The sequence below is a fragment of the Genypterus blacodes genome, unplaced genomic scaffold, assembly GCF_046128005.1.
Source record: "Genypterus blacodes isolate CSIRO-AG114 ecotype Tasmania unplaced genomic scaffold, CSIRO-AGI_Gbla_v1 ptg000110l_1, whole genome shotgun sequence".
NCBI lineage: Eukaryota > Metazoa > Chordata > Actinopteri > Ophidiiformes > Ophidiidae > Genypterus > Genypterus blacodes.
Genome location: NW_027466914.1, coordinates 1,623,091 through 1,644,396, shown reverse-complemented (window position 1 = coordinate 1,644,396; position 21,306 = coordinate 1,623,091). Strand labels below are relative to the sequence as shown.

General features: G+C 43.8%; 3 protein-coding genes across 3 annotated transcripts; 2 read left to right on the top strand and 1 right to left on the bottom strand.

Annotated features, from left to right (window-relative positions):
• Positions 1–43: 43 nt before the first annotated feature.
• cspp1a (centrosome and spindle pole associated protein 1a) lies at positions 44–7,268 on the bottom strand. The gene is made up of 26 exons (XM_076161095.1): positions 7,257–7,268; positions 7,106–7,175; positions 6,920–7,023; positions 6,731–6,811; positions 6,545–6,646; positions 6,115–6,458; positions 5,885–6,020; positions 5,325–5,421; positions 5,116–5,212; positions 4,938–4,995; positions 4,520–4,854; positions 3,597–3,708; positions 3,373–3,520; positions 3,159–3,290; positions 2,987–3,057; positions 2,738–2,884; positions 2,395–2,646; positions 2,213–2,279; positions 1,918–2,047; positions 1,698–1,810; positions 1,484–1,621; positions 1,375–1,406; positions 1,206–1,269; positions 618–727; positions 381–519; positions 44–282 (listed from the first exon to the last, which is right to left on the bottom strand). Exons 1-26 carry the CDS (start codon positions 7,266–7,268, stop codon positions 122–124), a joined length of 3,252 nt encoding a protein of 1,083 aa, XP_076017210.1. The 3' UTR covers positions 44–121.
• An 887-nt stretch (positions 7,269–8,155) lies between these two features.
• cops5 (COP9 signalosome subunit 5) lies at positions 8,156–12,189 on the top strand. The gene is made up of 8 exons (XM_076161151.1): positions 8,156–8,445; positions 8,719–8,953; positions 9,375–9,503; positions 9,930–9,995; positions 10,211–10,296; positions 10,415–10,526; positions 11,263–11,411; positions 11,888–12,189. Exons 1-8 carry the CDS (start codon positions 8,309–8,311, stop codon positions 11,976–11,978), a joined length of 1,005 nt encoding a protein of 334 aa, XP_076017266.1. The 5' UTR covers positions 8,156–8,308; the 3' UTR covers positions 11,979–12,189.
• Positions 12,190–15,265: 3,076 nt separating this feature from the next.
• ppp1r42 (protein phosphatase 1, regulatory subunit 42) lies at positions 15,266–20,592 on the top strand. The gene is made up of 7 exons (XM_076161125.1): positions 15,266–15,495; positions 15,580–15,746; positions 15,902–16,040; positions 17,006–17,122; positions 18,809–18,926; positions 19,121–19,255; positions 19,685–20,592. Exons 1-7 carry the CDS (start codon positions 15,364–15,366, stop codon positions 19,825–19,827), a joined length of 951 nt encoding a protein of 316 aa, XP_076017240.1. The 5' UTR covers positions 15,266–15,363; the 3' UTR covers positions 19,828–20,592.
• Positions 20,593–21,306: the final 714 nt, after the last annotated feature.

The following is a 21,306-nucleotide window of genomic DNA, read 5'->3' as shown; positions in this document are numbered from 1 at the left end:
GTTTTTGCCTTTTTTGACAGTGAAGTGTTTATTACATTAAAATAAATAAGTTAGGTTCATGTAACAGTGAGAGTTTTGGATTGTACCACAGTCGCTCGTGTTCATTTCCAGCTGATTGAAGCTAAGTGACGCTCTGTGTCAGCCAGGCCGGACGGCGTCCCTCCGACGTGCCGGGGCGCAGCCAGGCCTCCGTGGCGACTGTTTCCATGGAGAAGCGCCTCTCCAGGGCAGAGCGGGAGGAACGCAGAGACAAGACGTCCACGTTGTCTCCAGACGGTCCCTCTGGAGGGTGGAGAGATCAGAGCAGGCTTCAAGTTTAAGATATTTGCAGGTTAACAATTGAGAAGAATCCCACTTGTTTGAATGTTTCTTCCTCTTACCTGATTGTTGTGTCCAGTTGTGGTCTCCTCCGTCCTGGTCTGGTGTGATGATGTCGTGGCTGTGGGGCCTGAGCTCTGCCTGCATGTTCAGACTGCTGGCTGAGTGCAAAGACTCACTCTGATCAGTGGGAAAGACGACCTGCTGTAAAGATCAGAGAGCATTTGGCTTGTGAAGATGTTCGTCGAATCAAAGGACCAGCAATGTCCATCCATCATCTAGCGAATCGGGAGGCTTACATCATGGCCGTAGCTCCTCAGCGGGATGGGACTGTCCTGCTCCTTTACTGGAGGCTGAGGTGACATCTGCTTAGGAACCAGCTCCTCGGGTCGATCATCACCGTAAACATCTAATCAAGCCAAAAAACAAAGCACAAACAAACCTCCTGAGCTGGGAAGAGACAAAGGTGCTGTGACTTAGAGTATCAAAACAGGCTTTGTCTACAATTCAGCCATTTTTGTTTTAAATGTAACCCCACTGTCCTCGCTCCCGGTGGCTCCGTACAGCTTGATTTGTTGCCAGCACACGAGTTGGCACGTGTCACAATGAGCCTGGCACAGAGACGACCACAGCAGCACGTTTCCCCTTTATACAACTGTGCCACTGTGTTAGTCTGAGGCCTCATGTCAGCCGTCTGCATTCAGTGCTTTTACTATCACTTAGCTCGACCCACTTTTTGATAAAATTGCCTTCGTGTTTTATTGCTTGTCTCACCTTGTGCATTATGTTGTTTTAAACGTGCTATAAATTAACATGACCTCACAAACCGTGTCACCTTTCTGGACCAGATCCATCCCATAATGCTTTATGTTACTAGGCAGGCTCACCCAGAAAGGTTGTCTCAAAGGGCAACATGCTGTCTCCGAGTCTGTGCAGTGGAGGTTTGGCCCTCTGAGAGAAGAAACACACACACAAACACACACATAAGCGCCTCTGGCTGACAGAAGCAAGTCATGCAAGATTGGTGCATTAATTTTGAATTTACAAAGCGCTTACAGGATGATGGTGGCTCAGCTGGAACATGGCGTCTGTGGAGAAGAAGACACAAGTTAGAGATGCAGAGGACAACAGCGAGCGTGAGACGTGTGCGACTGCGATCACTGACCATCCTCGTCGCCCCTCTGGACGTGCCTGTACGAGCGGTGCTGTTGCCGTAGCAGCGCCTGTTGCTGGATGTCCAGACTTTGCTCGTCCTTAGGTGGGTCTGGGTAAACGTGGAGCACCTCCTCACGAGATGCTGTGTCTGCACGTAAACACACACATGCAAATAAGTGAGTCGGGCCACAGGTTGGGTGAAGAAGAGACTTCTAGCTTCTCACCTCTGTATTTCAGCTGATTGAACTCCCTGATATTCTCCGTGTTGACACATGAGAGAGGTCTCCTGGCTGATCCATGGACGTCTGAAGGCTCTGCTTTGGTGCGTCTTCTCTGCCTGATCATAAAGACGAAACACAAATCTGTTTCCACGGTGATTACAGCACCACAGGGCTCAAAACATATCTGCAATTACCCGCAATCATCTTGTCAAAGCTGTGATACCTGATGGGAGGAGGCGTGTGCGTCTCCTCTCGATACCGGCTCAGCTTCTCCTCCAGTTCGCTCCTCTTTCTCTGCAGGCTCCTGCGCTGGGCCGACAGCTCGCGGAACACTTCCTTCTGCTGCTGATCATCTGGAGGGAGGAGGAGGAGGAGGAGGAGGCCACAGATGGTTGATGAATAGTTTGTGATTGTAGGTGGAAGACGTCAGCCTGGATCCTTTCAGCACCATCTGCGTTCACTGTACCATCTTAAAAACTAACACTGGTCCCTCTTAGGTGTTAGTGAAGCGGTCGTACCTTTGGCTCGGAGCTGGTTTCTCTTGGCGGGCACAGGTGGAGAATACGGTGCTGACACGGAGCTTTCCTGAGTGAAGGGGAAGGGAGTTGCGGTCATTGTCTCTGTTTTCGTTTCAGCTCAGCATAACAACTTTGGGAATGTAAAAATATTTGCATCTATTTGCCCGACTTGAGTGACTCACAGACGCCGCCCCGGAGGAGGAGAACTGGCTCAGGACGGAGGAAGGTCTGGAGGCCTGGTGGCTTCTTGGCTTCTTCTGCAGGGTTGGAATGGGAGGAGATGGTTCTCTCTGCACAGGAACACGTTCTTGTCTCTCCTCTCTGCCGCTGTGGCTCTCTGGCGCCTGGATCTCCTGCTCCTCCATCCTCTTTCTCTCTTCCTGTCGCCGTGCATCACTTTCCATTTTCAGCCTGTGATTCTCAGACCTTTGTTGCTGATGACATAAAGACAAACTGCCTTTCATTAACACGTACACCGCACAGGAGATACGAGTGCGACCAGCTTGAGCGTCACAAGCTCCTCACCTTGTTCCTCTCCTCCGCCCGCCTCACTTCTTCCTCGTATTGTTGCTTCATGCGAGCCCTCTGCTCCGCCAGCCTCCTCTCCTCCTTCTCCTCCTCCTCCCTGACGCGCTCCCTCTCTTCTTCCTGCCTTCGTCTATTTTCCTCTATCTGTTCATAATAACACACAACATCCTCAGAGTGCTGGGAAACACAAGGACTTAACCACATGAAAGACATTTTTGATGACTTCTTTGATTCCTGAGGACCAACCTGTTGTCTCAGATCGTCCTTGTATCTGTCCTGCTTGTGGAGCTGCTGAGGCGTGGGCCGATCGCTGAAGCCTGCAATGATTCATGAGGACAATTGAGGCAGAAAATAAGGATCCTCTACGTTTAATTCAACTTTGGCCCAGGTTGACCCAGGCAGAGGAAGTGAACTCTACCTGGCAGGTGTTGTTGGGAGGCATCAGGCGTCGGGGAATTCCGGACCACAAAGTTCTGTACCGGTCTTGCACCCCTGGATGTGGGGTTCCTGTACCCCTCCTCGTTGCTCTTGTGCATCTGTTTCAGGTCACCTAGACGCAGGGCAGACATTTTAAAGTAACACATCTACCATCATCCATTCATGTGGAGTCATCAAACAGTGAGCCAGCTTACTAATCAGGTTCCCTCCGTTGTCTTTAATGGGAGCCCCTCCTCCTCCTCTCCCCCAGGGGTTGTACACCATCATCTCGGCCTCCAGCTTGGCGTCGTACCTCTCTCTTTCTTCTCTCTCTCTCCTTTTATGTGCCTCTCGCTCTTTCATCTGCAAAACCACAGCAACTCATAAAGTGGTAATGGTCTGTGGAGGTTCATATGGAGGTTGGTGGAGGTTCAAGTACCTGTTGTCGCAGCGCTTCCTGGTAGCTCAGCGCTCGCTCTCTGGTCTGCTTGGATCTGTCCACGCCCACCATGCCCATAGACAGCTGAGATGGTGTATGCTGGCCGCTCGCCCTACATGCAGAGATAGAGGTTAACATGTGAGGGACAGGGAGCAGGTGATTCCTTTGCTGTGAGGGCCCTCTACTGGCAGAGAGGAGAACTGGCATGATCTGATATTGTGTGTATAGAGGAGGAAAGTTGAGCAGGAATCGGAATAAATAAACTTATTTTGCAAAAGTGAAATCATGGGGAGGGCGGATACTGACTCAGTGTGGTTACTGGGTCTGGGAGGAGGAGGATAAGGACGAGGAAGAGAAGGAGAGGAAGGTTTTCCTGGAGGAGGGTTTTGGAAAATCCCAGGCGGTCGTGCTCCTCCGGGCAGGCCGTCTAATAAAGATGATACAAGAGATTTATATAAGATTTATAATTCACTCTCATCAACTGTAAGTCAAATTAACAAAGCAAAGCAATAAAATGATTACTGTCATAAAATGAAATGAAATCTATTGATCGCTAAGCCAAATAAATCCTGCTCATTGATTTTACTATAAAGTATAAGAATGGTTTTGTCTGGATATTTCAATCTGATAGCACAAACACTCAACAATCCTCATATGGTGCCGCACTTTACATGACTTTCAAATAAAAGCATCCATACTCTGCTCATAAAGGAGATGAGGATCTAACGGATGTCTTGCTCCGTAGTAGTAATAATCTGCATCATATGGAGTCTGGTAAGTGTAAGACACTGCAGGAGGTGCAGGAGGAGGAACACCGACAAACCTGAAATAATCAAAACATAAAATTAAACAAAATGTAAACTAAAGGAACATTAGTGAAGTTGCTGTTCATGTGTGTGAATACAAAGCTGAGGGTGCATCACCTCGGGACAGCCAGCTCTCCTAGTGTGCCTGATAGGTTCCTGTGGTACTCGTCATTAAAGGAGGCGGCAGACAGGAAGCCTGGAGCTGTTCCTGTTCCTGTTCCTGTTCTCTTCCCCTTCAGCTGACTGGCAGCAGCTCTGAAGTCCACAGCAGCCTGGGAGCTTCTCTGGTAGTCGCTCTCATATGTGCCCTGGGTGGGTTTGTCATCCCTGGGCCACCTTGGATTGGCCTCGTGTCCTAAGGCATCCAAACCTACTCCAGGCTTGTACGGTACGTCTCGTCTCTGACTGTCATGATGCCGATTTACAGCCCCAAACTGCTTAAGTCTGTCTGGCTGAAAACAATGGCACAACAACATTAATGCTTTCACAGAATCATCATTTCTCTGCCTTTTCTTGCAGATCGATTTTGTTCTACCTTCTTCTCTGGGTCTATGGCTCCACTGGCAGCAACCCTCAGCTCCAGTTCTCTCTCCCTGCAAAACAGGATCGAGCACAAACCATCTCGTACAATGCAGCACTGTAACGTGACTCATGAGCTGTGAGGCCTTTCACAGAAATCAACTAGAAATATTGATTAGTTTAATATTACTCACTTCATTTTGTTTCTCTGCTGCTCAGCTATTTGTTTCAGCAGTTCCTCCTTGTACTGCTCTTTCCTCTTCCGAGAGGCCCCGTTCTCTTCAGTCGCTCCTGCATGACAAAGAGTGGGGTCAAGAACATACGCGGTGAAGACGGTAAATAAATGCCACCAGTAGTCTCCACATGTGTCCAGAAGAGATGACGCAATAATAATGTTATCTACCAATCAGGAGTCCGGTAGAGAACTTGGCTTTCTCCTTGTGGGAGGCAGATCGACTTCTTGCAGCCTCCCTCATGCTGAACAAAGACACACAGAGAAAAGATGCGCGCAGCCAGAGTCAGTCGACGGCAGACAAAGGTAGCAACAGAGTAATCAGCTCCTTTTGAGAACCACACCCTTCCACAGATTACATCACACACAGTTTGCCCGCAGAGCTTTCACTCGCTGATTAAGACCCAGCCAGTGAAGCCCCAGTCTCTAATCAATGGAGCTGCTCTTATAGGAACCGGGTGAGTAATTGTCTACTTGGCGCTGGGCCCAAGCTTCATCCTCCATCAGCCTCATGTGTTAACAGCTTATTGACAGCAGCTCGACCCTGAAGGCAAAACAAACGTCATAAACTGGAAACTATCAAACGTGACGGCATGGACCAGAAGTGCTGCAGAGCAATAAATGAGACAATGGGAGCGGTTATCGATTATTGTCTTGAGATACGTTTTCCCCAAGTCAGCACATTCAGAGTATTAATGCACAAAGCTTCTTCAAGTAGGTAAACGGTATACAAGTTCAGTTTTCGCATTACAAATCTTATCACAGTGGTAAAACTTGGGTCTTACTGACTTTGAGCTCCAAACCAGGTTATTGTTGTTCTGATGGTGAACACCAGGGGGCTCCGCCTGCTTGAAGTCCCAGGGCTCTCTGTCATGGAATCAAAGGTGAGAAAGCATAATTGAGCATGACCCAAACATGGTGCTAACAGCTTCAAACATCCTGCAGAGAAGACAAACAACACCTATTATCCCTGTCTCCCCAGGTTATCCTCTGTCCTCTGTCCTCCGGTTCTTGGCTGTGTCTGTCTTTCCTCCGATCTCTGAACTCCCACTCCTCCTCTCTGTCTGCATGAAGCTCCTCCTCAGACCTGTACGGCTCCATTTGTCTCAGAAGGTCCAAATCCCTTTGCCTCTGATGACCCTGACTCCAAGTTCTCCTGCTCTTTCCAGCCCTCGCTGCCTCGGGTAGGGTGGCAGCATCGCTCCTGGACTCAGGGTGCTGCTCCCTGTGAGGAGGGGGAATGAGTGGCAGAGGAGAGGGTGGAGAAGAAATGGGCAAACCATCTACATCTTGAACTTCACCAGGCTGAAATGAAAAAAGGGGAAAACTCAATAACTCAACATGAACAATATGAATTTGTTATTGTTATTGTTGTTGGACCTTCTCCTCACCTTATGGGCGGTAGGAGGTGGTGCCCACTTTAATTTCCTTGTTTGAAGCTGATCCTTGAGGAAGAGGTTGTATTCTTTATGTCTCTCCTCTCTCAGCTTTTCCTGTTGTTGTGAGAAAGTCAAATCATGTCAGGGGACACACACACACGACACGCAAATAACCAACGGAGACAGACACACACTCACCTTAACAGATTTCCTCTCATCAATAGGCAGGGAGAGACCTTGGGGTGGTAGCTGATGCTTATTGGACTTCAGATCTTTTTTCTGGAGGAAGAATGTGAAAAGGCAAGACTGACTGGAAATACTAAACTCAATTCAAACTAGAGAATTCATAGCTTTAGATATTAATAAGCCAGTGATAGCAAGTCAGACCTCTGCAACATATTTCTGGTAGTCCAAAAAAAGCTCCTGCTGAAGTTTCTGCTTCTTCCTCTCATAGTCAGTGCCCAGGAGCGAACACAAGCCCACGCCATGATCTGAAGAAAACCCAATAAGTCAACTTATACTACAAAAACTAATCCAGTCACTATACGTCGTACAGGCTATCTGCAAACATACCTTTGTCCTGTCCTGGTTCTAAGGATGCTGAAGGTCTATCCACAGCGTTGTGTGTTTCACCAGCTCTTGACTACAGGAGACATTTACATGAGCACATTAAAAGCATTATTTGATCTGTATGTGGTTGTTGTGAGAGTCATATTTCACATACCTCGACTTCCATGTGTGGTGGATGACGACGCAGTGGTGCTCAGTCCTGAAACACCGTCCTGTCCAGGCAATTAATGAATTCATAAACAACGTTTAATATCAGAAATGTGTTTGTCTGTATAACACTAAGCTTCACCTTTGGCTATAGCAGTCGTGGATTCGTCATAGTGATATAAATCATATTATTTCTATCGGCTTACAGATCCTCGTGTCGAGCAGGGTGAAGTCAAAGCATCATTTCGTCGCCAGGGGAAACCAAGACGCACGCGCTAAGCTAACTAGCCCAAAGCTTATGTCTAACACAATAAAAACGTATTAAACATAATTTGAATTTAAACAATAATGAAACTCGGGACCTGTATTTAAACTCGGCGTTCAACATTTTGAACAATAGTTGTCCATATTTTCGGAAGGTATTTACAATTGGAGCGGCCGTGACGTTGCATTTTCGACAAAGTTTCCTCACAAGTCTCACTGGCAATATAGGGATAACTTCCGGGTTTCGTAGAGAGCTACTTAGTTATTTCAGTGTACTTTAGTAATTCCGTTTCGTCATATAACTTAAGCAGCTGTTTATGTTTGATAATTCAGCCCACAGGCACTAAATTGCACTGCAATGATTCAGTTACCCGTATTTCCAAAAGCCGCCGCTAGATGTCAGGGTCTTCTCATCGGTTGCTTCATGTCTCCACCGGGCGAAACCATCTTTTTCGTGGAGAGGGGCGATTTGCTTTAGTGTATGCAATAAATACGCGAATATTCACCTCATATCGCACAGTATTGTGACATATTCTAAATTTAGTTTTACAAATTGTCGTTCTGCAAACAATATGCCTGGCGTCATATCAGACATATCATATAACGTAAGATGAATAAAAACAATTTCACTTGCGCGTAATGGCGTCATTCACTGTCGTAGCTTCCTGAATGAGTTTACGCTTGTTGTCCCTGTTATGTTATCGAAAAATCTGACGACAAATTGAACATTTCTTCGCTCCAGGGAATATAAAGACTGTTATTTGAAGAATCGTTTGTGCGATTAGGTTAGTCAGTATGGCCGGGAGCAGCACGGCTCAGAAAACATGGGAGCTTACCAACAGCATGCAGGAAGTTCAGAGCATAGACGAAATTTACAAATATGACAAAAAGCAACAACAAGAAATCCTCGCTGCTAAGCCCTGGACGAAGGAGTAAGTATGGAGAGTGGTGTGGCATTCATGTGTTTGGAGTTTACTTTGTGTCATCCGATCGCTGTGTGGTGAAACGCTGCATATTTTGCGGTCAAGACAAGCTTTTGTAGGTTAGCTTTCAGATTAGCATGGCGTTGGTGCGAGTCTGCGCTGTGTGTCCTCTCCGATTCTAACTGGATTGTACCTATATAGAGCTTTAATAGAGTATATACCAGATCTAACATGGTGCTGCACCCTGGTTAACACTTGTTTATGTCTTTTTTTCATCCGCAGTCATCACTATTTTAAGTACTGCAAGATCTCAGCTCTGGCTCTGCTGAAGATGGTGATGCATGCCAGGTCTGGAGGGAACCTGGAGGTGATGGGCCTGATGCTGGGGAAGGTGGATGGTGAAACAATGATCATCATGGACAGCTTTGCCTTACCTGTGGAGGGCACAGAGACCCGAGTCAATGCCCAGGCTGCAGCCTACGAATACATGGCTGCCTACATCGAAAATGCCAAGCAGGTTAGGCACTGAGTCACTGTTGACGTTTCAGAAGGGACGAACCAATGCTCATGTTAGATTTTTCACATTAAAATCTGTGGTAATTTGTTACATGGACGCATCAGTATAAGATTCTGAAGCTAGTATTGAGTTGATCCAGTATTTTATACCCATATTGGCTGATATCTTCATGCATTTCTTTAAGAGAATTTGTGCATGTTATGGTGCAAAACCCTAACATTTAAACCAAAATAAGCATATAAGATTTTCAAATGCACCCTACTTTAACAGTTTCCATACTCCTTAATGGAATGTGAGCTCAAAAACGAATAATAATCCATTATTTTCTGCCACTGTGTCCATGTGTTGGTGCGTTACTTAGCAGCTGTAGATAGATGATAGATGGCTCTATAACCAATCCCTGTCTGATCTGATCCATCAGGTCGGTCGGCTGGAGAACGCTATTGGCTGGTACCACAGTCATCCAGGATATGGATGCTGGCTCTCAGGCATCGATGTCAGCACTCAGATGCTCAACCAGCAGTTTCAGGAACCCTTTGTGGCCGTCGTGGTAAGACTGAGGAAGAAATAGTGACAGGTTTATCTTCAAGCCCGGCGCTTTAACTCTGATTTCTAATTGCAACTTATTTAGATGGTATTTCTGATTGCAACCTTGTTTTTTGTTTTTCAAAGGTCGACAATTTCCTGTGAGTGTAACTGAGACGGGGGACAGATTGTTGATTTATGGGTTGTAGGTTTCCATGTAGTGCAGATTATGATTTTGCTATTGCGCCCATATATTCTATTTACACTTGTGTACACACAGTGGGTTTGAAAGGCCGGGGGCATCATGAAATTAAGTGCGTATTTGTAGCTCATTGACAGTGTTCGTAAAAGAAGGGGAAACTCACTCCGGGCGGCCAATTTGCGTCGTCCCTGGAGGTTTGTTTGACCCCTGGCTTAGTTTTCCTGTTCTACTGTATCTTTCTGCCTGTAGATCGACCCCACTCGGACCATATCTGCAGGGAAGGTCAACCTTGGCGCCTTCAGAACGTACCCAAAGGTAAAGCAAAGACTATTCATATCAGCGGCTTTAACTAATTTAAAAGTAAAAGTAAAAAAAGTACAACTGTTATACAAACCAGACAGCTGTTCCCAATTTTGTAAATATCTTTGTATTAAATTATTTTACTCCTTATTAGTGTAGATATTATACAATATTGTTCATCATTTAGTTCTTTATCTAATAATTTTGTTGTTAATTCTTTGGAATTTCAGGGTTACAAACCTCCTGATGAGGGACCGTCAGAATATCAGACAATCCCACTGAACAAGATAGAAGACTTTGGCGTCCACTGTAAACAGTAAGTGTTGATTTACAGAATATTACAGATATGTCACAATATTGTGGATATTCATTTTAAATTATTTAAGTCCTGTTTTTATTGTTTACCTCCATTTCTGTTTCCTGTATTTCTTTAGGTATTATGCCTTGGAGGTCACTTACTTTAAGTCCTCACTTGATAGAAAGCTGCTGGAACTCCTTTGGAATAAATATTGGGTCAACACATTAAGTTCCTCCAGTCTTCTCACGGTAAGTTGCCAATTTCAGAAATCAAAAAGGTTGGGTAATTTTGTGGCATTTTGATTTATGATTGATTATTACTGGATCACTGGTTGGGACGAGGTCATCAGCTCGAGATGTCCTGATTTATCTACCGTATAAGCTGAGAATCCCTGTTTATTGATTTGACTAAGCGACTTAATATGGACTGCGTAACAAAGAAGACAAGTATTGAAGTTGGACCGGACTGCAGTGATACAGATGTTGTCACGGTCCACCGTTGATCAACAACCCCAGTCCCTCAGTACGTTGTAAAGATTGAAAGCCCCTGATGTGAATTCCCATTGTGGACGCAGTCACTCCGTCCTGTGCTTGGCTACACCGTGTAAATAGGCATCAGGCTTATCCAAACAGTTTGCTCTTTGGCATTCTGGATGAAGATGAATTGACTAGATGTCAAGAAGGAGCCGCTGCATGGGTGACAGGCTTTGTCAGTCGTTACACTGTCGCCCCACTCAGGGGCCCCTGTGTCATTGTGTTTTAATTACCTTTCCCACTAAAAACATGGCCTCACCTTAAGCAAACTTCTTCCCTGACTTCTATTCACTCGCCACATCGGTGTGCCCCTTCAGCTTGTTTGGAATATTTGTTTCTATGCGGCAAAATTCTTGTTCTCCGTCATTTCGCTTTTGTGGGGAAATTGTCCATGAATTGCTTAATGATTTTGTGTGTGTGTGTGTGTGTGTGTGTGTGTGTGTGTTTTCAGAACTCGGACTACACCACAGGCCAGGTGTTTGACCTGTCGGAGAAGCTGGAGCAGTCCGAGGCCCAGCTCGGCAGAGGTAGCTTCATGCTGGGACTGGACACACACGACAGGAAGTCTGAGGATAAGCTGGCCAAAGCAACACGAGATAGGTAACCTTTTAAGTTATATTATTATTGTTTTACTTTACTAAATTAAATGTAAATGTAGTCTCCAGATGAGGCAGGTTCTTTTGGCCTATATTTGTCTTTGCTCCGATTCATTTCGCCATATTTCTGTAGGGTGTAACTTGTTGTGAATTGTTGATTATCTTATTTTCCATATTAATAATAACTTCTGAAATCTTCCTATTTCTCAATATTACATTTTCCATTAATCTCTAAGAATCATAGTTAAATATGTTTTTATTGACAAAGCCAGTCAAACAGTCAAACCCATATTCACCCCTTCATTAATATTTGGTCGAGTACAGAGAGATTAACTATCATGCAAATAATTATACATATATTATAAACACGAGTTACAGGTTTAGTTGTATAGATAACAGTTTCTTTCATGTTTCCTGTCACTGTGTGTTTTCCCTGCGGCGTACAAACTAAGCGGTATTTTTCTCTGCGGTCTGTTTTAGCTGCAAGACGACCATAGAGGCAATTCACGGTTTGATGTCTCAGGTCATCAAGGACAAACTCTTCAATCAAATCAACACGTCGGCCAATTAAACCAAACGGACTCCTTCTCCTCTCCTGGAAATGTTTTCTCCTGCATGTCCAGCACTTACTGGCTTGTGGTTATGGTTTGTGTTTAACTACTAAGGTCAACTTTATGTGATTTCATTTAGGAGCGTTTTTTTAAAATGTTCCCCTTTATCCGAGTAGTCACTTTGGAGTGAATTCAGGACACTTGTCAAAATAAAATATCATAAAAATTGCACATGTGTGGGTATTTAATAATTTACAGACAATATGATGTGATTTACTAAATATTCTGGCAGTGACGGAGATCACCAGCCTCTGTGCGGTGGTAATATATATATACTGTATATATTCCTAAAGCCTGAGGCACTACTGCATTGTGTCTGCTCATGTTTTCACACAAACGGCTTGTGCTCCCCCGCAGCTTAACACTTCAACACACACCACGGTTGCATTTGCACACCGACCTATCCTACCAGCAGTCAGTCACTCAAGTGCAGCCTGTCACAGCATTACATAATGGAACAACAAACTCCAGCTCCTGCATAGGCTCAAAGGCTTGTGTGGGACGTCTCTGTGGAGTCGCTCCCAGCACAGTTTGGCTCTTAGCGGTACACAGTCGGGCGCAGTGGCCAAGCTCGCCAGGTTGCGGTGTGGCAGTGATGCAGGGCAGAAACACGAGCCGCGCACACTGGAGTCTATTCACCCGACGCGTCTGCTCTCCGTCGAAGCAGACACGCACCAAGTCTGCCTTTTTTTACACACGCCCGCGTCCACCCGCACTTGTGTCATGTATTTTTTTCTAACGGTATTGTAATGGATAAATGTATATTTTTGATGTCATGTATCACAGAGGGGAGAACTCCAGTGGGACCATGAAGGTGTCTGCCTTTTCTCAGGCACATGAGCCTTGGCACCACTTCTCATAATGATTTTCTTTTACTATTATTCAAGCTGTGACCCTAAAATGGAGGATGTTCAGTATTAACGGTTTAGAAAGTGGAAGCTTATTAGATTATTTTAATTGAATTGACATTTGAAATAGTTGAAGCGGTCTTCTGCACACATGTTCTGTTGAATAGCTTGTGTTTTTGCCAAGTATTTAAATGTATTACATGGTTGACAGTCACAGTGCTGAAGAGGTATTTAGACTATGCGATTCAGAAATGGCAACAGCGAGTGTTTGGTCTTTCATGCTGATTTAGGAATCAATGAAACATATTGAGCTCGTTGGACATGTAAATATTGTGATTATCACCAGATGGACATTTGTATGCATGACTAAATGTGGAAGAAGACCATTTATGTAAATTCTAGTGGAGTCAAATTGTGGGCAGCCAAAAAATCCACCACTCTTGTATTCTCGCCCAATCTTTTAATATTTAATAATTTTCTAATTCCAAGTATGTTTCCTATTACTCCTTTATGTCCTCATCACAAACACAGGGTGAACAAACAGAGGCCCTGACACTGATACATATACAGTATAAAGCATTACAGTGTAAGAACAGCAAATAAGGCTTATGATTGATGGTTTAGGACACCTATATAGGCCCCGTAGACGTAATGACCCCACTAAGGTTTGGAGATGTTGTGTTTAGTTTGGCTCTCAGAAGAATTAACCCCACGAGCACGGTTCTACATTTCCTCTCCGCCATGTGCTCCTGCATAAGTGGAGGCGAGTCACTCACTCACAGGAAACCCAGGTCGCGACACGATATACCCTAACAAAGCAGAGGTCACGGGGAGAAGCCGGGGTTCTCGCTTGGTCTGTTAACAGGAATGATACACACGATTACTTAACGTGATATCGTCCTGGCTGCAAAGAGTAAGGTTCAAAAATATGTAAAGCATAAAACTTTGATGAAAAAGGTTTGAGCAATTTAGTCCCTCGGATGTGAATATTGTGTGCAAGTTCATCCACCTACAAATAAATAGATTGTATGAATAGTATAATGCAGTTGTACCAAAAGGCACCAATTTTGAGTAAATAATTATAGAAAAAATGCAGTATTTGTACAATTTGAGGGTGAAATAATTTAATAATATCTCATTATATATTATTTTTGTTTATTTAATTCTTAAGTCAAAATAATAATAGATTAGTTACTGCAGGTATTTATGCATTTTCAGATTAAATATAGCTACATACATGTTGGTCTTTAGCTGAAATTAAAGTCAAAAATCATACTTATACTTAAGTTTGTGACAAATTCTACTATCTAAAGTATTTAATTGCTCATTTTACTTTATTTTTTCCTGTCAGCTGATCGGACAGGATCGCTGCTGCCCTTGTTTCTATAGCAACCATTTGACAGTCCCAAACAAGACGTTGCAACTCGAGAATACTTTTATTCCGGGTTTTACTCTTTGCAAACAGCTTTGAACGGTAGGAGGGTTTACTTCCTGAGTTATACGTGTTTAATGTACAATAAAGGGGCTAACTTGCTTATAGTTTAGCAAATTGGGCTAAATTAGAAGAAAGTGGCTACGTAGTTTGTAAGCTAGCTGTGAATTTAGCCGTCGCTGTAGTCACGAAGTAGCCCGGGCACGATTTAATTCAGTACATCCATACGTATGTCAAAATCACTTTTCTAACTAGCTGTTAATCTTCTAGACATTTCTCCATGTTACTTCCACTTCCAGAGCCATCATGACCCAGACAACGAAGTGTGTGACAGTGATGAAGTGGGTCCGCGGGCCCCTGGAGAGACCGGGACCAGTGGTTTAAGGCCACAGTCTAACACTTGTATTGATCAGTTCCTCTTGTTATCTGAGATCAAGTGTAGAAAAGACCTGCTGTCACGTCTCTCTCTTCTCTCCCACACACACACACACACACACTCACTGGCTGGCTGGCTGCTGGGTGGTGTGAGCAGGTGGAGAGGTGGTGTGTAATGAACGTCAACAATAATGCAAACTATGAACAGATTGTGCAGTCATCCAACCTCTGGCCTCTTACTATGGTTTTTCTGAACAATATTGGTGGATTCTGATCAATTATCCGCTATTAAGAATGAGTTAAACTTCTATGCGAGGTTATTTTTAACAGCAAAAATGGTCCGAGTTCAAATCCAGGGGCTTTCCTGTGTGGATTTTGGAAATTCTCCCCATATCTCTGTGGGTTTACTCCGGTTTCTTAGCGGCCTGAAAGACATGCGGGTGTGGTGAGCTCTTACATGTTTGTAGTTGATGTGAATGTTAGATTGGACCTTGCCTCTCGCCCGGTGCGTGGATAGACTGGTGCAATTTAGAAAAAACAACATTTAACAATATCGTACGCCTGTTAACGTCTATTTTTGCTGCGGCGTCTTAAATGTCTTCCAAACAGACATTTAAGGTTCTCGCTGCTGCAGGGGGCTGAACGCTTGGCTGAAGCTGAAAAGAGCCCCGGAGTGTGAGGAGAGGCACCATGGTGCTTCTGACCATAGACCTGATTACTAAATCCAGCAACTACTTGAAAAAGAAGAGGGGCTACACCTTCCCCGAGTATCTCAAGAGACTCACCCACCTCAACTTCTCCAACAAGAATATTGAGGGCATTGTAAGAAGCTGATGTTGTTTAATTCACCTCAAACTCTGCTCTTTCCCTGCTGCTTTGTGTGACACGGTGTCCTTCTCTTCTCAGGGCGATCTCTCCAAGTGTAGAAACCTCACCGTTCTCTACCTGTACGACAATCACATCTCACAAATCTGCAACCTGGGCTTTGCCTCCAACCTCACCCATCTGTACATGCAGAACAACGACGTCACCCGTATAGAAAATCTGCACAATCTAGACAAACTCTCCAAACTGTGAGTAGACATGTTTAACCATTTACTGGCCACGTGCTGCTGTGGTAATCAGCTGGAGTTTGACGTGTGTGTGTGTGTGTGTGTGTGTGTGTGTGTGTGTGTGTGTGTGTGTGTGTGTGTGTGTGTGTGTGTGTTTCTACGTTTCTCTGCTGTAGGTATCTTGGTGGAAACAGCATTACAGTGGTGGAAGGTTTAGAGCAGGTCCGGGAGCTGAAGGAGCTTCATCTGGAGAATCAGAAGCTGGCACCGGGGGAGAAGTTGCTCTTTGACCCCAGGACTCTGCTCTCCCTCGCTGTAAGACCTACTTTTACATTGTTCAGTGTGGAGTTGGTGTGAGGTGAAAGGATGAACCACACACTCCCTTCACAGTGTTCTGTCTTCATTTAAAAAGTCTATTTTTAAAAGTATCCCATGTCCAGAGATCAGTATTATCTCCTCTTTCTACCACATAACGACGTGTGTGGTGTCTCTACACGGTGGGTTATCACATCCCAGTGTAAAAGATCCGATTCCTCCGTGTAAAAGCAGTATTATGCTGTGTTTGATGATGTCAAAGAGACCTCTGTTGCTCTCTCTCTGGTCTGACAAATCAGTTAGGTCTGTTTGCTTCGTTTACTGCCCGGGACGTGGATAAACACACCAAAAGGCTCAGCTACTTGTTTATTTTGATAATTAAAGAAATTGCTGTGCAAATTTAAAGAGTCCCAGCTTTTTATAAATGTGCCATTATAGAACTTCAAACCCAAGGTGCAGACGGAGCAGAAGCACTATCTGGACACGATGATCCTGCTGGTTCATGTATCTAAAAAGTACTTATGTGTTATATTATATCCTTAATAAGATACTGACAGAAAAACATGGGAACATATACTATAAAAGCAAAGTGACCATATATTTAAATATTGATATATATATTAGGTAAATTGCAGATTTGTTTTGTGTACACACACTAAGCAGCTATCAAGCTTACTTATCACTGTGTGTGTGTGTGTGTGTGTGTGTGTGTGTGTGTGTGTGTGTGTGTGTTTCCATCTATGTACTCTGTGGTAGGTAGTTAGGTTTTTTGGAGAATTTGGGAAATGTTCTTCACCTTTTGGAAGAACTGCTGTGGTTTAACATTTGGCTGAATCCTCTGTGTGTAATGTGTCTCTCTGATGAATCATTTCTCTCCTGTACTGTCAACACAGTGTTTGTTGGAAACCTTCTGTCATAGCTTTAACCACAAGAATGAACTCTTCTCTCTCTTTTTCTCCGGACAGGAATCTCTCTGTGTGCTGAATATCAATAACAACCGTATCGATGAGATCAAGGACCTGGCAGCGCTGAAACAGCTCCAGCATTTCTCAGCCGCCGACAATAAACTGCACGATATGGAGGTAAATGAAAATGTGGTGATCGAATCAGCTGCCATCCAATAGGTTTTGTTCTTCTTCCGTGATGATTAAAGGGGAAATTGATTGTCAAAAGGAAATAGCTCCACATCACAGCGACTAGGAACGACACAGTGCGTTAGAATCAACACAGCGTCTCTTAGTTGATCAGGTTAGCAGTAATATTGTTCCATAGTTTTCTGCAGTGATGTGTGAAATGATATGGAGAGCAGTGTTCTAAAGAAGTAAATCCTTCAAATCCCGCCATAGGTTCCCAGTCTCCATGACTCGCACAGGGTCAGAATTATTCAACAAATCAGCAGGCCGTTCCCCTGAGACGTTCTTCGCTGACAGCTTTAAACAAGCACAAGTTTCTCTCTTTCCTTGGGAGGCTGATTTTTCCTCTCTGCTTTAGAATCCTGCATTTGATATTCAAAACCACCAGCACTTAACTTATGGGAGATTCATCTGAAGCAGATATGATTAATGTTCACCCTTACTCTGACTTTGAAAAATAATCTGCTGTTTGTTTTTGAGACTTGCTCTCTGATGGCATCACGTTTTTTTCCCCCTGTTTGAATTGATAGATGTACTGAAAAGCTTGATGATTTAATTTTAAAGCGCCTAATACTTCTTTCTCTCTGACCGCGATGACACGCAGTGAGACCTTCATCATTGACTACACAGCTAAGGTCGCTTGCTTACTAAGTCTTTTGAGTGTCGCTGCAGGTAATTGCCGTACACGTGTCAGAAGTACCTCTCGTCTTTAGCTGATACGTATAATTTATACAACCCGTCTGCCACTATTGATTCTGCAAAGACAGCACACCGAAGGATCAATCCCTGCTTGTGCACCATTTGGTCAGAATCCAGAGGCAACATTATGGATTTTTAAAATAGATTATGACAGGCAGTCAGCCGGGGTGACAAATGGGGAGTATCTTCAGAGGCCGTTAGCTGTGTGCAGGGCGGAGAGGACAGGGGAATCGAAGCCCTGGTCAAATACAGGTTCATAACTGGCCCATCATTAGTCCAGGCAGGAAAGCCAGCCAAGCTTGGTGCTTATCCAGCCCGCGCTGCTCCGGACGCCCCCGCGTGGGGGGCAATTTGGCGCTGGGCTGCTCTTCGGTGAGGGCCTCTGAGTGACGGCCCTGACACGATCATTTATCAAAGCTTGGGAGCGCGCGGAGCTCAGGGGTCCCCTCTGAACTGATTGCAGCACGAGCTGGAAAAGTGGAAGCGCTTTGGCCAAGACAGGAAGGCAATGAACAATCAGAGCGTGTCCACAGAGTATTCATATTTCCAGACTTGGATTAATGTGCCTTTAGATAAACATACAACTGCAGGCAACTTGCTGGAGGAGCCAGCCTCACACTGCCCCGGGAGAAAACGTGTAGTCACACGACACCGGCGACACTGTTTAATAAAATAGACGGATGTGTTGTTTATGCATTTTCCATCGGTCCCTGTGCTTCACATTACCTTTCTCTTCTGCCTCGTCTTTGAATCGTTTCCCTTATGTGTGTCTGCATCCTAATCAGATTTGTATAACCACTATTCTATAACTTCTCTTCAAATTGTTCATTTTTTCCTTTGTGTAGTTAGTGAGTGTATCTGCAGTGACTCAGTGTTGCCATTTAACTCATTAGTTCATCATTATATGTGAAGTCTCTCCCTATTTTGTGTTTTCAGGAGTTAGACTTTGTGTTCAGCAACTGGCCTCAGCTGCATCACATGGATTTGAGTGGAAACCCTGTGTGTCAAACTCCCAAATACAGAGACCGGCTGATAACTGTGTGCAAAAGACTTGGTGAGAATATTTTACTCACTTCCTTGCTTACATCCTACTCTGAAAATTCCTCATTGCATATTTTATTGCTTTGACACATTCAGGCCAGTACAATGAAGAATACACAGAGAAATGGTTAAACTTTCTCTAATTCTGGACATAGTGCTGAAACATGTGCTTTAGGGTTTTGATTTGTTTTTGTGTGATTTTTATAGAGGATCTGGACGGAAAAGAAATTAATGATTTGTCCAGGCAGTTCCTTATCAGATGGAAAGCACTGAAAGAGGCCAAGAAGAAAAGGAACAACACACACATGATGACCGAGCTGCCAATCACTTCTCCCTTAAAACGTAAAGTAAAGTCTAATGATAATATAACATGTTTGTCACATAACTACAATTATTATTCTTAGTCCTATCGTCCTATATTGTATTTATTATTCATAGTTTGACGTGCTCACACAGCTCACACCACTGAGCTCCTTATAGGTATTGATTATTTAAATGCAACAGGGCTGCGGTGATGTTGATGGCTTCATTAAGGCGGAATAATCAACCCATTAAACTTAACGTCGCTTTCAGTGAAAAGTGGAAACCAACAGAAAGTGTTAACTGAATTCTGTGACAACTTGTGAAAGAGTCTCAGAGTATTTTCACTCCTGAACACATTTATCATTGCTACATGATTTCCTGTCTCCATCGTGCAGAGAGGATATGTATGTATTTGACTTGTGTGTGTGTGTGTGTGTGTGTGTGTGTGTGTGTGTGTTTATATTCTAGATGACTCAGACATGGCCCGGGGTCCACGTCCCGGTCACATCTACAGCCGCACTAACGTCCTGCAGGGGAAACTGCAGCAGCCTCGCTCTGATCCCACCAGAGAGAGACGAGTGCGTTATTCTATTAGTCAGAACACGATATAACTGAGGCCAGTCAATGATTGATGTTATATGAAATGTACAAATTATGAAATACAGCATTTTCTATTAGATGTAAGCTTAATCCATATCTCCTCAAAAAGCACAAAGATAATAATAATGGCTGGAACAAAAATGACTATCAGACAAAACAGCATTTTACATAAACTTCATATTTTCTTGTCCAATTTGTTGACATTAGTGACTTTATGTCAGTATTTCCTCCTTTGTTCCTTCCTGCCAAAATGATCTGCTATGTAGTTATCATGTTTCTTAGTTCAAAGTTTTATTTTCCAAGCTCTCTCCTGAACATATAGCATAACATGTATGCATTGTTTTATTTTAGGCTACAAAGTGACCAAAGGGGAAACATAGTTTGGCCGTTGACTAATGATGTCATCATGACTGTTGTTCACAACCTGCTATTTTTCTTTTTCCTTTCTTTTTTTTTTTTTTTTTTTACATATGGAACAAATATGAAGGATCTCAGTGAGTGTCCCACCCTCAGCCCCCATCTGCAGCTGTGCTCACCCATGAGATACCAGTCCTGTTAGAGCACACACACACACACACACATACACATGACCCACCCTCTCTGCACACACACATCACCCACCGCTGCTTTGTATAAGCACCTTGCCCATAATTTCATAACTATATCTGATCCTCTCTTACTGTCTAAATACATGTAAAGCTTCAGTCATTGCAATATCTCTGACGTGTTTTGAAAATCTATATACTTACTTATTTTATCTTACATTAAAGTGCAACATGAAGACAAAACACATGTGCATGTATCATTATATGATCATAAGATAGGACTGCTTTCACTGCTGCTTCATTTCCAATCCCCATTTTGGATTCTATCACGAAATCCTCAATGTATGCATCATTCAAAATGCAGCCTGCAGTAAAATACAGACAGTCCTACATTTTTCCACATAAACTATATGTTCTCCGTGAATTTGGTGAAATAAGTGAGGTAGGAGATGCAGCCTGGCACAAAGTAAATGATGCACGGAGCTTTTAATGTGTTAAATTATCCAACGTTAACAAAACACGCTTCTATTAGGTCATCGGTGATAAATGTCCCAGTCTGGTTTTATAGCAGAAACAGTATCAACACGGACGTATTGACTGTCATCATATTACTGGATGTTTATGTGTTTATAAGAGCCACGTGGATGTGTAACCCCTTAAAGACGCCGGGTAATTAGGGAAACAAGCTTATTTAACCTTATTCTACTTCGCCTCATAATTAGTGGCCCGGAGCAAAACTGTTACCCCATCCTTACAAAAACAATGTTTATTAAGAACAGTCCGAGGATATACATATTATGAATAATTCCTTTCATTAATTTGCCGACATCTCCGTTTTGCAGCGCTGGAAATCCGAGTGATTAATTTATGAGTCTGGCAAGAATTTCCTCAACGCCTGCCTGTTGATTGCACCGCTGGAGTTTATTTATTAGCTGTTCCAATGAG

Excerpts from the sequence above, each read along its gene's own strand:
- cspp1a (XM_076161095.1), bottom strand. Across the intron at positions 6,021-6,114 it reads TGGGGAGACAGGGATAATAG|AGAGCCCTGGGACTTCAAGC; the intron begins GTGTTGTTTGTC and ends ATTCCATGACAG. Across the intron at positions 2,885-2,986 it reads AGGACGATCTGAGACAACAG|ATAGAGGAAAATAGACGAAG; the intron begins GTTGGTCCTCAG and ends TATTATGAACAG.
- ppp1r42 (XM_076161125.1), top strand. The coding sequence starts at position 15,364 with ATGGTGCTTCTGACCATAGACCTGATTACTAAATCCAGCAACTACTTG. Across the intron at positions 16,041-17,005 it reads GGACTCTGCTCTCCCTCGCT|GAATCTCTCTGTGTGCTGAA; the intron begins GTAAGACCTACT and ends TTCTCCGGACAG. Across the intron at positions 18,927-19,120 it reads AACTGTGTGCAAAAGACTTG|AGGATCTGGACGGAAAAGAA; the intron begins GTGAGAATATTT and ends TGATTTTTATAG.
- cops5 (XM_076161151.1), top strand. The coding sequence starts at position 8,309 with ATGGCCGGGAGCAGCACGGCTCAGAAAACATGGGAGCTTACCAACAGC. Across the intron at positions 8,954-9,374 it reads ACATCGAAAATGCCAAGCAG|GTCGGTCGGCTGGAGAACGC; the intron begins GTTAGGCACTGA and ends CTGATCCATCAG. Across the intron at positions 9,504-9,929 it reads AACCCTTTGTGGCCGTCGTG|ATCGACCCCACTCGGACCAT; the intron begins GTAAGACTGAGG and ends TTCTGCCTGTAG.